Genomic DNA, 17,389 nt, shown 5'->3' with positions numbered 1-17,389 from the left:
CTCAGTGGGCTGACACTTTCTCATTAACACTGCCCCAACTTTTCTCCCAGCACCCAGCTTGAAAATATCAAGTGGAATTCTGATAGAAAATGCTAAATAAAAATACTGGCCTGGTCTGTTATTGACGTAAAAAGAAACATTGCTTTGTCCCACCTGGGAACAGGAAAAAAAAAAGATGACCTAAGACCAAAATACTATTTATATGCATACTCTCTATTCACAAAGAAGAGAAAAAATGATATCAGTAAATCCTGAGAAATAGCACTACAGAATTATCAGCAGAATTTATGCAGGATTTATGCCGTTTTGCTATCTTCCCTATACTCTATGTGCCCTTGAGAAAGCCAAAGGAGAAGAAGCCCTTCTTGGAAATATTGCATTCGAAGCATTCAATGCCAGCCAAGCATCCACTAAGAAATAAACAGACACTGAATGCCTTCCATGTGTGAGGCACTATACTATAAATGGTAATCCAGGGCAATTTGGTATAAATGATAGCTGCAATAATAATTATTATAATAGCTACCATTTGTTTGAGAACGCTGTACTAAACACTAACATAAGTTCTTCATATAGTCTCTAATTATGTTACTGGTGAAATATAGAGAGGCTAAGGAACTTGTTCAAGGTCACAGACCAGTAAGTGGTGGAGTTGTCATCCCAAACCAGGCCTGCCTGACTCAAGAACCTGTGCCCTAACCACCTGCTGGGAAGTTTTTTTTTTTTTCAGTTTGGATGATCTCTTTCCTATTGCTAGTTGAAATATAATCAAAGTTTGCTGGGAGGACATAGAAGGAGGCCAAAAAAAAGAGTATGACCTGACTTATATTATGGGTCTCTCTGGCTACAGTTTTTCATTTTCATTTTCCAAAAGGCCCCAGTTATAAATAGCAACGCTACACAAGTGGGAAATAATGTGTGAGCATGTGGTGTTAGGTCGTCCCTTTAAAGGCAGTTGCTTTACAAAGAACTTTAAAAAGGGTATGAACTGCAAAGATATCACCATGAGGTGACTCAGATCAAAATAGTGTTCCTCAGAAGCCATTCCAGATCATTTGGTGTCCCAGTTTATCTCCTCTGGGAGAAGGAGGCTTAGTGCTCACATAATCCACGAGGCTCTGCATTTCATTTTAATAACTTTACCATTTGATGAAAAGAGTCAGAGTGGTATTATTAAAGTTCAATTTAACAACAGAATCAGAATAAAGCCTCAAATCTCCCCTCGCCACTGATGCCTGTTAAGTTTTTCATACGGGCAGTCTGGATGGAGGGTCAAATAAATGAGTATGAATGAAGTGAACAGAGAGCAGATTGCATAAAAGTTTATGGTCTGAAGAGTATGGAGGTAATTAGTGGTGCAATGAACTCCCCAATTGTGTCTGTGTTTTTAAAGGTTATTTCCTGCATTTTATGAGAGATGGGAAACCGCATTTGGGACCCCATAGAACTTTGTGTTTACTATTATGGACTTTTATTTGAGCCTACCTTATTTTAGGGCTGGCCGATTGCATGTCTGTCTTTTGCAGGGGCTTGTAATGAGCTTGGCTGGGGGCTTGGGTAGAGCAGAATTATGCCTTGTTCATTATTTATGTCCTCAAAGCACTGAGCATAATTTTTCCACATTGAAGCTCTCGTTAAGGGGGGGGGGTGGTAGAAAGGCAATGGAAAGACATTCTCACATTGTTTTTTTCTGAGATTGCTGTTCTCTGATTACTTGGGATCAGACTGCTCTTCTCTAAGAGTGCCCTCTGAAACCTCTCTAATGAATAGCTTAGTGAAAAAATTCAGCTTTACCTTAAAAGACATTTGCTTACAGAATAACTCTTTAAAGGTTCTATTCATTTGCAAGTGGCAGAAACTGAAATTTTTATACTAGGAACTTTCAAAGTGAATCAGCCTTAAGAGACATGTTGAGATTAAAACAAAATAGCAGGAGGGAGAGGGGGAGGGGGGACAGAGAGAGAGAGAGAGAGAGAGAGAGAGATTGCAGTGAAAGTAACCTTGCCAAGGTCCTAACTGCTAAACCCAGAGTACATTTCAATTCTTCTCTAACTTGATGTAAGTGACCTCTTCTCAAAAGCTGTTCCTCTCTTGGCTTTTATGATAGCTGACTTCTAATTCTCGTTTGAATGCAGTCTCCTTTGCTATTTCATTCTCCCTCAATAATACCTACAATTTTGTGTCCCCCAGTGTTCTATTCCTGGTGTAATTTTTTAAAATCAACTCTCTCTCCTTGAGCAATTTTCGTCATTCTCTTATTTGATTTGTTCAGTACGTTCAAAACTAAACGAATTAGCTCCTCTTTTCCTTCTTTTGAGTCTCCTGCTCCACGAATGTTCTGTTCCTACCTTCCACCCAACAATTCAAGCCAGATACTTGGGCGTCACCCATACTTTTTTCCTCCCCATCATCCATTCAGTCTGCCACCCCCTTCAGATGATACTAAATTCTTAGCATTCCCCCTCCCCTTCCCCACTGTGATTACTGTGAGTAAGGTCTTCATCGCCTCTCATTTGGTTTCTGATGAGCCCTCTGGTTTTCCTATCTTCACTCTCATCTGCTTTTTTTCAATACCTCACCAATACCACTCCAGAGTTACCCTTGGAAATTGCAAATACAGGCAAGTGACTTACTTGACTAAGAGGTAGAGGAGCTTCCTATTGAGTGGTGAATGGATCTGCACCCCACCACCTCTCTCCAGTCTCAGCTCCCACCGCACACAGTCCCTCGACTCCTCCACACAACTCTGTACTCCTTGACTCTGTGCTTTGTGCACACTGTCCCCTCGCCTTGTTCCTGCCTCATCCCCTTCCTTTCTTCAAAGTCTCTCACAACTCACTTCCACTCCTCTCCCACCCTATAGTCTAAGTTAAAACTGTACTATGTATGTTTTCTTTCACAGCGTTGCTTTCACCAGTGTTTGCTTGTATTTCTGTCTCTTTTTAGTAATGGAGCACATTTCTTATCTTTGTATTCTTCAATGTGCGGCAGGCACTAGGCAGTGAATGGTGTGGGAATCCTGTTTCTACTTATGAATACCTTTTTTGTTCATTTACCACATACCCAGAATTCAAAGCTCATATAAACTCACAATTTAAAACTCTTTTACCGACTTACAGAGTTTAGGATTCTCTTGGCTAGTGGACCTGACTAGACTTTCATTGATGAAGAAAGTTGAATACTCCTCACAGATATTAATGCTGATTATTATGTTGGAGCTCATCATGAGAAAAGGAAAGGTTTTCATCAGTTAGAAACCATGAAGACAGCACCTTGGCCACTGTGAATTTCTCCCTGTTAACTGACAACAATGATAATTGGGGAAGATAGGCATATTACCCCACTTAGGTAATTCTACCAGATCTATTTTATCAAATGAATTGCAGTGGGAGCTAGAGCTGCCAGCCGTGCCTCCAGAAACAGGAGTGATTGTGGGCAGTGTTTCCAGATGCTCCTTGTCCCAAGAGAAGGAAAAACGGTTCCTAGATCCAGCTCGGACTTTTGTTAGGAGGTCAGTCATGAAAGAAAGTTTGGCCTTTCATGCCTTAAAAATATCTAACTGGTTTAAAATTAGTCATTCTGATGGGGAAACACAAAGTGTGAAAAGATGGAGCTTTCTGCATAGCAAATTTAAATATCCCATAAAGAAGAGTTTTAGCATAAAAATTTATACTCTGTAGTATTAGCCAATACTGGTAATTATAATAATAAAATTTGGTGATATACTTATTTTATAGGAGCTAAGATATTAAAATCAAGAATCCTCACACAACTTCTTACTGTGAGAAAAATATACATTTATATTATACAATTGAATGTTTATTAAATATACTAGATGAATATTATTTGATCAACAGTGCTAAGTATTCTGGGAGATGCTAAAGAAGTTATTTTTGTCTTACGGGATATAGAATGACTTACTTAGCATTGGAAGGTCATTTAATTGTCATCTAGTCCAACTTCCCAACTGATGCTTACATCTACCCTACAGATGCCTGCCAAACCTCTTGTGAATACCTCCAGTTAGAATGAGCTTCCCACCTCCTGAGGAAGTTCATTTCATATTTACATAACTTTTATTATTAAGGATAATAGATAAAGTTTATTGAGTGCTTACCATGTGCCAGGCACCAGGCTACTAAGTATTTTATCTTCAAAGCTTCTATGGAATCTTGATCATAACCTTATAAAATGGTGCTGCTGTTATTTGCATTTTATAGATGAGGGAGAAACTGAGGCTTAGTGAGGTTGGGCAACCACCCAGGATCACCCAGTATCACCGAGTCCGAACTTTGAATACGTGGTTTGCATTCTTTTTTTTTTCCCCATGATTTTTTCACAAGTTCCTGGAGAGAGGGAGAGAAATATCAATGTATGGTTGCCTCTCATGCGTCCCCTGCCCGGAACCGGGAACTGGCCTGCAACCCAGGCATGTGCCCTTGACTGGGAATCGAACCGCGATCGTGTGGTTTGCAGGCCCGCGCTCAATCCACTGAGCTATACCAGCCAGGGCATGTGGTTTGCATTCTTAAACAGTATAAATATGCTATAATTTTATTAACCAATGCCACCCCAAATTTAACTTAAAAAAGGATACCTGTGTAGCCTCTCAAACTCAACCCCATGTTAATCTGAAATCTACCTTCTTATAGCTTCTATTCATTGGTCCTGGTTTTTAGTGAGATGACACTAAACATGTCCAATTTCTTCCCATGTTGTAGCTCTTCAAATAGTTGGAGACAATTAGCTTATCCACATTACCTTTTCAACCTTTCTACTGGGTACACAATTGTATTTCCTTTCGTTTTCCCCTGTGTGAGATGGTGTCTAGGCCCTTCAGCATCCTGGTCACTGTCCTCGGTCACTTTGGGGTCTTACACATTCCACACAGAATAAAGCCTATTAGCTTTGTTGGAAGAGTGGAAGCACCAGGCTGAGTTACATGCTTGTGTTTGACATATATGTTGGTGAGCTTTATCTCTGCTGTCCTATATTAACTCAGTTGGCTTTTAAACTTGAATTTAGAGCTTTGTACTTCCCTCAGTTATATTTTAACTTAATAGTATAGTTTATTGTCCTAGAATGCTATATTCTTTTAGGATCAAGGTTCTGCCAACTAAAAAATTGCCCTTTGTATTCATAATGTTCACCATCGGTTAAGCCGTCCCAACTTTAGTGGGTTAAAATAATAATTGGGCTCTTAATTCTGTGTCAGAACTTAGGCTGTGCTTAACTGAGTGGTTTTTTTTGGATTTGATGGGTTTACTCATTCATCTGTGGTCACCTACCAGGTCAGGTCAGGACTGGTGTGTCTAGAAGCACCTCAACTGGGATGCTGTCTAGTCTCTGCTCTACATTTTCTCACTCTCCAGCAGACTAGCCTAGATTTGTTCACATGTTGGAAGAAGGGGCCCAAGACAACAAATAACACCAAGAAAGGCCCCTTGAGTGCTGAGCTCGGGAGAGGCACATCATTATTTTCCCTGTATTCTATTGGCCCAAAAAGTTCCAAGACCAGCAACCTTCAGAGGCTGGGGAAATACACTCCATGTCTCTGTAGGAGGAGCTTCAAAGCCACTTTACAGAGGATCTAGATGTAAGGAAAACAGGACAATTTTATCCATTTCAAAAATCTACCATACTCTTAGGGCCATGCCATTTGTGGATTTGATAAGCACATCATCAAAATTATCCTTTTTAAAAAATGAAGTCATTTCAATTTATTAAGATTTTAAAATAAAATCTTATGTAGTATACTAATTTTGCTCTTGCGATCTAATTAGAGAGCTATACCAAATAAACTGTAAACAGTGAAATAAAAAATTTACAGGCTAAACTATTCCATTCTATATCTAGAGAGACATACTTTAAAGCAGAAAGAGATCCTACCAAGGCCACCACCAGGAAAATGTTGTACGTGAGTTTAAACTGAATCTGGACTTGAAAAATAAAAATAAATAAGGCTAGAATGTGTTTTGGAAAGACAAATGAGAAAGTGTTCAAATTAGGGATTAGCATGTGCACAAACGCACAGAGGCAGGGAGCAGACTAGAGTAACAACAGTGGAGATGAGAGCTTCTCAGAGGAATGTGTGGTAAGATAGAGGGTGGCTAGGAGACAAGGGGTTTCTAATGAAATTCCAGAAGTAGGGTGTTGAATTAGATTTTGTTAACATTAGTGAACTAGGGATGCCTCTCGAGCGAAAACATAATGTAATGAAAGTTTTTGCACAACCAATCTGACATTAGCTTGAATGGGACATTTTGGAATCAGTGAAACCACTGAGAAAAGCCTACAGATTTTTTATTACTGATTAAAACGACATACCTACTACCATTTTCCCTAAGGTAGTAAAAAAAAGCCTTAAATAATTAGCCTGCCAATAAGTTTTATTTTTGCCAATTTAAGGAGCAGGCAGAAGTTGCCAACATCTGGAAAAAGGTGACTATGTTCTTTTTCTTAAAGAGAAGAAAAGGAAATGTAACTAATTTTGCTTAAATTCGAGTCATTTAGGTCATGTGTACAGTTTTCAAGGTTACTTCCCTTAATGGCAAAATGAGCATTTGTGGAAATAAAAAGGTGACATTTTCAAGATTTAAAAACTTAGTAATTGAATAAAGCCTTGAATAATCCAAAAGTCTGAGTTTTCCATTCTAGTCTAGAAGCGCTACTTACTGTAAAAGAACAGAACACACACCCTGACTTTCTCCTGTATCTTCTTGGTCTGAGTCCTACTGTGTGGTCTCTGTAAATAATGGAATCCTTCTTTAATCAATGTTTTGAAAAACCCACACCATGAAATCCTGGGAACATATTCAATGATCTGCTATTGTAATAAAGTAAGTCTGTCTAAGCCTAAAGTACCTGTTGGCACTTGAGTGTGCTAATGGACCTAGGACGCAGCTGTCAATGATCATTAAAGCTGTTAGCTCAAATGTTAATGAGAAATTTTATAAAGGAGAGATCAGGCCAACAATACCTGCAGCCACTAATTAATTTTAACGTCTCTAAAAGTGGCGCGTTCAGACATTTTTTTGTCCCATGACATGATGCAGAAGGAGGTTCATAGCACCACCTGTGAAGTAGTCTGACTTCCCAAATTAAAACCCAAGTTTATCAAGTTTTTAGCTCTCACTACCACTTGGTTCAAAATCCAGGGGATACAGTAATGTGGTGAATGATATCACAAGGATACAGTCATTCAATCCAGAAAGTGAGAGATTCCTTAGAATCATTGGATTCCTGTATTAAATGACCCAGTTCCTTCAACAAATAAATGGCATAAAATATAAAAGGGAGGGAAATCTTAGTGACATGTCAGCCAAACATACCACATGGACCCTATTTGAATCTGGACTCAAAAATCCAATTCAGAATGACATTTAAAAAAATAAGAGACAACTGAGCCAGGGTGTATATTGGATATTAAGGAATTATTCTAAATGTTAATGGGTATGTTCATTGTTATTTGAAAAGCTCTTAGCAGCTAGAGAAATATTCTGAACTACTAATATATAATAAGATATTATATCTGAAATTTACTTTAAAATACTTCAGCAAAAGAACAGTGTGGGGATGGGAGAGAATAGCTAAAATAGGAATTGCAGAATGTTGATAATTATTTGCTGGGTAATGAATGCATATGGGTTTATTATAATATTCCCTTTACTTGGTGTGTGTTTGGAAATCTCTGTTCAAATTATTTGAAAATAGTTGGAAAAAACCATGAAGGAAGAGGTTAATATAATCTTCATAAACAAAATTAAGAATTGCTATGCCTTCTTAAACAACAGGCTGAGGGAAATATTTGGTACAAGCATAGCAGACAAACAGTTAACATTCGTTTTCATACACACACACACACACACATATCCACATACAAGCTAAGGGAAAAATGACTAAGAACCCAATAGCTGAATGATGTAAACATAGAATTCAAAGGGGGAAATGCAAATTGCTTTAAATATTCTTTTAGAAATTATCATAAAAAGCAAATTAAAAAATTTTGAACTGCTAAAGCCAGCTATTCTCCAGAACTTACATGCCTTTTATGTCCTGGAAAACAGTCATTTCCTATGATCAATAGAGAAATTTTTAAAAATAGTAGCTGCCTTTTTGTTAAATGCCAAAAAAGTGTCATGTGCTATACAGTCAGGACTATTTTTGGAAAGTCTTTCTAACACTTCTACAGTGCTGATAAAATCCTGGCCAAGAGCCCCTGCTGGTGCTGAAGAGGGAGTTCCTCAAAAAGACACACTCCGGGAGAGGGCCGTGACAAGGAAGGGCTTCACAGAGCACTTCAAGGGGTATTGACAATATTCTTCATTTGGTTGATAGCCATATGGGTGTTCCTTTGTAACTGTTTCTTAAGTTGTACATTTGCTTTTTAGTTTTCCTTATGTAGGTCCTTCACATCTTTTGTTAAGTTTATTCTCATGCCCTCTTTAATGAGTGCATTGTATTTCATAATATAAGTTTTTTTTCCTAGTAAACTTCAGGAGGTGTGGTCACTCACATGCCTTGAGGTACTTTATGAGGTGGTTGGCCTGAAATTACCCAAAGTGAGCAGAGAGGAGTGTAACTGCCTCGAAATGGAGTCCGGCATGGGGGTGGGCTGGGGCATCTACAGCAGTAGAAGCTATGTCCCAAGGGGAACTCTTAATTCGCGTTTGGTTATAGGGGCTCCCCAGAGGCATTGTTAGCTGTTAAGGGAATGTTCAGCCCTGGAACTACCCTAAGATTAGAATATCACTGGAATACCCAAGAATCCCCTGACAGCTTGTTTTTCCTTTTTTAAATCCTGCCTGTAGGGGATGTTTTTCATGACCAGAAGAGTTCCCTGTGTATTACACATGAAGATATTGGCATCAGAACTTTCTAAGAATGGGCGGACTATGAGAAGGTTTTCTAGTAGTGAACATGGATATGTTCTTAATTATTTTATCTTTTTACCTAGGTGACTAACTTCACATATGTATAAGATAGAAGGTAGGGGTAATGATGTGGATGATTTGGTTAAACTATGATATCATGGAATCAAAAAAGTTCGTTCCTTCAAAGTTGACTTTCTAAGATGCTATGCAGAATTTGTAATTCAATTTGCAAAGTTGACTTTCTAACATGCTGTGCAGAATTTGTCTAGAAAGCTTTGTGTGTTCAGGAGTTGTATCTGGTCAATATCAAATCTTATTTTAGCATCAAGTGCTCAGCCATGATTTGTCCATGGCCACTCAATTAAAAGAAAAAATAAATGATACAAGCTCAAATATATCAAAGAAAGATGTGACTGTTTATTGATAAAATTGTAGAGATAATCTATTAAAAAGCACTTTTTAAAAAACCCATTATGTCAGACAAATGGAAAAATAGAAATACAATAATAATTCATCTCCAATGGATTCTAATAATGAATTGCCTTCTTTCTCATTTAGAACAAGGAACTAAGGCTTTTCCTGGCACCATGCAACTGACAATGTGCTCTGCAATTCTCTTTTCAATTCCCTCCAACTTCATCAGATTACTTGGAACCTGAGGATTACACTCTATCCTCAAGAAAGTCTCTCTCAGGAACAAGGGGTTTAGTTTTTAAATTTCATCTATGAGTTTGGAATGTTAATTAATGACAAAGAGGAGTGGCATTTGGTTATTTACAAGAGAATTTGGATGTTTTTTCTTGGTTCTCAGAAAAACCCACCTCTTTTCTGATTATGGAAGTAACACTCTCACATTCTTCCTCATTATGGGTAATTTGGAAAATTCAAAGGTCAGAAGGAAACAAAAATTTCCACAATCCACAGATAACCACAGTTAATGTTTTGGTGTATTTTCTTCCTATTTATGCATATATTTGTGTTATGTAACAGATTATTTAATATATGCAGTTTGCTATTTAATAGAAATAGTTTTACCTTCATACTATTACATGAGCATTTTACATCACTCTACAGATTTCAAAAATCTTGATTTTTATAAATAATATTTGAGTGTATCACTATAGCTTAAACTATTTTTTACCGACCTGCCAACTCTGGACCTTTTGTTTCTAAGTTTTGTCATTATAAATAATGCTAAAATAAATAATGAACATACTTAAACATAGATCTGTGTATGAGTCTCTGATCATTTCTTTATAATTATTCCTGGAGATGGCAATGGTTAGAGACTTGTAAGTTTTTACAGTATGCACTACCTAGTTGCATTTCAAAAATGTTGTTCAGTCTATAGTTCTACTAGCATTATATAGGGATGCCAAACTCACTATACACCCTTAACACTGAATATTATAATTTTTAATATTTGCTAGGTTAAATCATGGTATCTCATTGTTTTGATTTGCTCTCGCTTACTACCGGGGTTGACTTTTTTCCTACTTCCATTCATTATTTTACATTTGTGCTTGTGTATAGTATATGTTCATAACTTAGATCCATTTTTATTTAAGTACTTTACCATTTTTATACTGACTTTTATATATGTGTGTGTGACAAGGATAACAGGAAACTATATTAAGCCATAAATGTTTATCATTCTCTACCTTTCCCCTTCTCTCTTTTTTTAAAAATATTTTATTTATTTTTAGAGAGAGGAGAAGGGAAGGAGAATGAGAGGGAGAGAAACATCAATGTGTGGTTACACTCCATTCTGGGGACCTGGTCTGCAACCCAGGCATGTGCCCTGACTGGGAATCAAACTGGCAAAGCTTTGGTTGGCAGGCCCACGCTCAATCCACTGAGCTACACCAGCCAGGGCCCCTTCTCTCTTTTTCATTCCCCCTTTCTCTACTCATAAGAAGGAAAGTTGAGACTTTAGCTCTGCTAGTTGGAATGAAGTGTGTTTGGAAGAATGTAAATTAAATTTATGTATATTAATTAAAACATTAATCCAGAAAGGCATGGAAATATATAAAAATAAGATGTGGTATATGGAGATAACTGATTGGGGAAGGTCATAAAAGTAGCAGTAAGTTGGAGACACTTAGCAAGAGTAAGAAGAGGGAGAAAAGGATGAAGGTCAAAATGCTTTTGGACAAGATGATAAAGAACATGAGAAGCTGCTGTGACTAAGAAGGCTTTCATGAGGAAGAAAGGCAAAGCGTTGTTGCTTTTTTAAGTTTTACTGTGTTTTTGTACAGTGAAACCTTTGGCTTGCTGCTACCTCTGGCCCTCAAAACAAAATAAAACCATCTTAAATAACATATGTACATTAATTCCTCTTCAAGGACATGGAGTTGGATTGGTGGGGTTTTTGGATAGGCCACTCGGCTAGGATGGGCCTTAAGAAAGGGTAAGATAGCCCAGGTTTATTATTAAGGTAAAACAGAAAAAATATATAAATAACCCTGTGATAGTTTAAAAAATATTTTTCCCTGTTGGCTTTTTACTTTTGTTCATGAAAATTTGCACACACGTTCTAGAAGATGTAAATAGCAACTTACAAAACTTGGCCTGAAAAATAGTACTCCACTACCTGGGAAGAAATGTGTAGTATTAGACACTCACACGACACAGTGAAGTTTGGGAAGATCCTCATGAGCAATTGGAATGTGGGTCCACCCAGGTGATTAGCTGATGACTTGGGAGTTGTCACATCCAGTTGTACTATTATGATACTTTTTGACACTTAAATAAGTATAGCTATGTATTATCTCTCTCTATATGTGGTTACATTTACAGGTGTGTGTGTGTGTGTGTGTGTGTGAGCACACATGTGTGTGTACTGGAGTGACCAGATATCATGACCTTTCTTCCAGTAATCTGTGACATCAGTTTTTATGTTTAACATTTAAATAATTATGAGATGAATGACTTTTGATGAGATGATGATCTATGTAGAATATTTTTTAAATTATCCAGTTCTAATGTTAACATTGGAGAGTTAATTCTTTCCCTTTAAATATGTGACTTTTTATTGTATAGCAATTTCCTACAAGTATTAGAGCCATTGAACTTTCTCTTTTTTTTTAGTAGCATGCTATATTGATTTTTATAGATTTTTAGTAATTTTTGATATTCCTTGATCACTTTTTCAAAATTATTTTGGGTATGTTCTAAATCTTTTAAAGCTTTATTGAAAAGACATTAAACCTATTACTTTGCAAAGAACTGACATCTTTATCACATTTGTCATATACAAAATAGGGTATATTTCTCTTCCAATATTCTGTCTGTTCTATCACAGTAAATTTACAATTTTTTAATAGAAGCTACCACATTGCTTTTAATCAAATTTATTGTTATATTTTATTGCTGCATCAATGATATTTTTTTCCTCCATCATATTTCCTAACTAGTTAGTTATTGGTAACACATAGAACAATTTTTGAATCTGGTCGCTATAGTGAAGTTCTTTTTTGATTGTCATAAATTGTTTATTAGGTAAGAGTTTTACAAAGATTACCTATATTAACAGTAACCCTGGAGCCACAGAGTATTGCACCGCCTCCAAACTCGCAAGAACCACCAATAGTGCGATGGGACTGCGGCCCTTTCCAAGGCCAGGCACGTGCCGCCTGCAGATGGCAGCCCTGGCCTCTCCCCGTGCTGGTGGACTCCTCTGGTGATCCATGAGGTGTAAGGATTCCTTCCGATGGCTTGATGGAATGGGTCAATGAAGATAACCTCAGAGAATTTGTATGTGGAATCTTCATCAACCCCGTAAGAATTCGGGACATTCAGAGCCCCACAGTGGTGTCCTGCTCACCCCTCGGTAACGGACTGCTGACTCCCAGCAAACGTTAGCCAGTTAACACCATGATGGACAGGCTTGCTATAGGTCTCACCTTTAGGAACAGGGCATTTGCAGCCACCACAGCACACAGGAATCCAACATATGACATAGCCTTGCTTGTCCTGGTTTCCCAGCCTGCCCGCTTTATCAGCGGGCGTGGGGCCTGTGGAGCACAGAGAGTTGGCGGTGCTGCCAGCAGCGCGCCCCGAGAAGCAAGCGCATCACGTTGGGCTGCTTCTTTCTCCCTAGGTCCGGAGCGCACTTGTAGTGCTCATCTTGGCTTTTACCTGTTGGCTGCAGCCAGACCGAAAGCTGAACTTTTAAAAATTAATTTTAATGTTTTATTAGTTGAGTCTCCTGGAGTTTTCTAAACAGATTTATTTATACTATTACTAGAATTAAAATATCAAAAAGGAGACAAAGTCAATTTCATTTCTTATATTTTGATTGGAGGATTTTCCAGGAAAATGTTTCTAGAATATGAGAAACCACTAGCCAGATCATTGCTAACTATGGAACTCTGGAGATGTTTCCATTTAACTCAGAAACAGGACAAGAATATCTGCATTCATACCTCTTTATAATCATTTAGTCTCATTCTCATTAACTTACTGAGGAAGGCATTATTTATACAGAATATATTTAACCCTAATAGGATTCACAATACAGCAGCAATACCATATTATAGAAGAGGAAACCAAATTGCAGAACGGTGAAGGAACTTGCCCAGGTTCAAGTAGGTAAGATTTGAACCCAAATCTGATATCCCAGGCTGTTCTGTTCTCTAGTCCTTTTTCACTTGACCCTTCGGGGAAATAAAGCATTTTATTTGCAAATTGCTTAAAATGCAATAAAAGGCTTTTATACATTTTATCTCACATTGTTTTCAGAACTAACCTTTGAATTAAGTGGGACTGTGATCATTCCTAAATAATGCTAAACAAACACTAAAACTTTGTTCCTTGTCTCATAGATGCTTTAGCTAAATCATACTGTCATCCAATCCCTGATGACAAGGCAAAGACTCAGAGAAAGGCTGCTTCAGGTTCAGATATGCCCTTGCTACTTTCATGACCCCTGTGGGGTTTCTCTCTCCTATGTACTTGATAATATTGAATTGGCATAATTTTTGACAGGATTGGTGTGGGTTTAGGGGTTGGGGAGAAAGCAAGCTTAGAGAGACTAATTTTCCTATTATGTTGGAAAGGAGAGCTATAGGAGAATCTTCAAGTCACCATGTGGATGAAATTTGTATGAGGGAAGGTGATAGACTTTTCCCGAACAATTTCCAGACCCATGGAGAGCAGCACTTGATATTATATTTTGAAACAGAGCATGGAGCCCAGATGGCTCACAGCTTGATCTAGGTTTTACCACACATTGGTGCCAATCCACGAGCTGATACTGTTTTTGCTTTCCTTACAAAAGACAATCACGGCATTTTATATTCTTTCAATCTTTCCACTAGAGAGAATGTAGATTCAGGGTGTAGGTGCATGTGCTTTTTCTGTGTGCCTAGCCTGCTTCTGTGGATTTCATAGTGGCCTTTATCCCAGATTTTCGTGTCCCATGACTTAGACCAGGTTAGGGTGGGGCTATGCCTGCCTGCCTTATTCTGAGTTACACTGACAGGGGAAAAAACAAACCAACAAAAACCCATGTGTTAGGAAAACAGTGCTCCAGGGATTTTTTTAAAAAAGAAAAGCTAGACTTCTCCATGCTAAATTCTATCAACTAAACTGGTATGTGTGCATGCATGTGTGTTTGTGCATGTGTTGTGTATGTGTGTTTTGTCACAGTAAGTAAAAGAATTTTGGAACAATATTGGTGTTCTTCCTGAATCATTTGGGCAACCACAGGGCTTAGATTCCTGAACACCCAGGGAAAATTCTTAACGGTATCAGCAGTAATCAACTTTGTTGTCATTTAGGTGTGTTATACAGCATGTCCATGTAACCGAAACCGGGCCAGGCTGCCTCCTGCTATGAAAGCCGATACTTGAGAGGCAGGTATTGAGGAAAGTGGTTTGTTTTCAGGTACTGGCAACCTGGAAGATAGGGGACTCATGTTACAAAGACAGTTTTCTGAGAAGATGGGGGTCTCACGTGTCAAAGCCCATCTCCTCCTCTCAATGGAGGCAGAAGGTTACATAAAGAGGGAGAGGGGAACAGAACAAAGAGATCGAGGAGGGCAGTTGAAAAGTCCTCTACGTGCAGAGGAGCACAGTCCATTCCGATAAGGCAAGTGATGGTCAGGTGTGCCCCAGCCCACTAAACCGGGTAGTTGAGTCATCCTGGATTCATGTCATCCTGACCATACAATTGAAGGTCAGAAATTTCCTGGAGCTCGGATGCCTGAAGGTTGGAGTCTGTATCTTTTGACATTAGTTCCTAGGACACTTATACAAACATGTTGTCTATCTACAAGCTACATAATAGGGTCAGCACTTAAGGGAACAATGCCAGAAGGATGATGGGGTGGATTAGAATTCCCCACTGTTTTCATTTTCCACTGTTACAAATCTCTACTGTTAATTTTTCTACCATTTTTATAGAAGCTAGATGGTTGAAACTAAAACATCTAAAAAAACTAGAAAAGTTCAGGATCTAGTCTAGTTTATAAGTGAAAAATAAAGTTTTGCAGATAAGTAACTGAACTAGAGTTTAATTTTTACAATTGTTTATAAGAGATTTTCTTGAAATACAGTTTGTCTCCCAAATCACCCTCGTTTTTATCAGAGCCAAATCAAGGCCAATTCATTTACTGCATTAAGTCCAGTTTCAATTTGCCCTGATTGTTTGCATGAGCACAACAGGAATAGCAACTGATCGTATAGGCTCTCTGAAGTCCACTTGGCTGGACTGTTACCAGGGATTTTCAGACTGAACTTTAATTAGCCCTAGAGGATGGAGATGCCAAGCCACACAGTCATCATCTGAGTTTGACTGCAATGCCTGTAGGTTTGTGAAAACTCCTCGAGTTTCTTGTGGTCCCCCAAATGTCTTCAGGTTCTTTCCTTGCCATCTCTCAGGAAAGCAAGCTTCGCTCCTTACCTGGAAAGACTGCCGTGAACCATATGAATAAGTAAGGTACCAGGCCATTTCTCCAAGGGGCTTCCATTGGCTTCAAAGTCAATCTTTATTCCTCAAAGCATTTTTCTGACATTTAGAATCTAGGCATGCTCTTTCAAACAGGACATAGCAGTCAAAGTTTTGACTAATAAATCTGCAATTGGAAACTGGAAAAAAAAGATCAAATTCCTATTGAATTCATTCAAATATATATATTTGAATTAATATATTGCCATGAAAATAATAATACTCGCTCATTAAGAGTTTCCAAATTCTGGAGGGATTAAGTGGGGCGAAAAGTGTAAGTGCTTCCATATTGCTACAATTTACCAAATTGCTCTAAGAAAACAAACAAGTTTTTAAAAACCAGAAATATTTTTAACAAACTCACGAGAAATCTAACATTGAGCCAGTTCAGCTCAAAGGTGCTTGCACACGTTCCGGAAGTCTCATGGTATCACAGCACAGGAATCAAAGACCGACAGTTGTCTGGAAAACTGAATCTGGAAAATCATTAATCGTAAGATTCATTTCTCATGCTACTGCACTTCCTTGTTGAGTCTTCTCCCTGCGTGTCTATTCCATACTTCTTTCTCTACCATGACAATTTCATCTCTTTAAACACAGTTTTTGCTGTTTCATAACTCCAGCTTGTACCTAGTTCCTGTTATATCTCACACAAGTTCATCTCAGCTTCATGACTCTGTCAGGAACTGGAAACTTTGCACTTACCCTTTTAGCTCTTCTGACTGGCTGTATAATTTAAACAATATACAACAAATTAACTGAAGAAAGTCAAGTTTTAACACGTGCACACAGGGAATTCATATAAGCACGAAAATTCCAAAGACGATGAGGCAAAATGAAGTATATATGCCATTTTGGACTGAGAAGGGGGAGGTAGGCAATTCATAGGTAGATGAGGAGCAAACATTTGTTAAGCAAATTCTGTTCAGTCACAGAGAACCACAATAGCACAAAGGGGAGTCTAGCAGAACAGATTTCTGCTTTGGTCCTTCCCGTCTACCGTACAATTCATATCTGTTATGGTGACTATGCTTAGATTCCATTTCTGAAGCGGCCCTTTTTATCTGAATCTCTTTAGGCAGGAAAGGGAGAATTAGAACAAACAAACAAACAAGCTCTTCCTAAGTTTGTTGGGCTCTAATTGTTTTTAGCTTAGAGTATAAGATCTGTCCAAAAGGTATCCAGCCGTGTAATAATGAAAAATAGAGACATTATTGAAGAAGACACAAAATAAAGAAACATTGTACAGAGGACAATGACACCTTTGTCTCCTTCAAACTAGACACCTTGGGACCTCACACAGTTCTCCCAATCACCATCAGATGCCCTGCTGTATTTTCTTGAATCTTATCAATACTCTGAAACCCCTTCCCTTTCAAAGGTGATTGTAGTTTTGGGGAAAGCCAGAAGTCTCAGGGTTCCAAATCTGGGTTGTAGCAGGGCTGAGTCACCTCTGTGGTTTGAAGTTTCACCAAAAAACTCTGCACGAGACATGATGTGTGAGCTGGCACTTTGTCATGATGAAGCTGCCAATCACCAGTTGCCCACAGCCTTCTGAATCATAA

The 17,389-nt window shown here is 38.2% G+C and overlaps 1 protein-coding gene and 1 pseudogene across 2 annotated transcripts in view; one reads left to right on the top strand and one right to left on the bottom strand.

Annotated features, from left to right (window-relative positions):
* The window catches only part of LOC118990412 (ras-GEF domain-containing family member 1B-A), a 397,813-nt gene extending 387,884 nt beyond the window's left edge, over positions 1-9,929 (top strand). The window contains exon 5 of one of the 2 annotated variants that reach the window (XM_037051043.1): positions 9,432-9,929. In XM_037051043.1, coding sequence (XP_036906938.1) covers positions 9,432-9,470 — 39 coding nt within the window. In that variant the 3' untranslated portion in view covers positions 9,471-9,929. Of the gene's footprint in view, positions 1-8,810; positions 9,347-9,431 lie in introns of those variants that run through there. The other variant, XM_037051042.1, reaches the window with a different exon arrangement.
* Positions 9,930-12,350: 2,421 nt separating this feature from the next.
* LOC118990436 (60S ribosomal protein L15-like) lies at positions 12,351-15,018 on the bottom strand (annotated as a pseudogene).
* Between the last annotated feature and the right edge of the window lie 2,371 nt (positions 15,019-17,389).

This window comes from Sturnira hondurensis, unplaced genomic scaffold, assembly GCF_014824575.4.
Source record: "Sturnira hondurensis isolate 20B ecotype Veracruz unplaced genomic scaffold, ASM1482457v3 Scaffold0007036, whole genome shotgun sequence".
Taxonomy (NCBI): domain Eukaryota; kingdom Metazoa; phylum Chordata; class Mammalia; order Chiroptera; family Phyllostomidae; genus Sturnira; species Sturnira hondurensis.
This window is presented reverse-complemented; position numbering and strand designations above follow the sequence as displayed.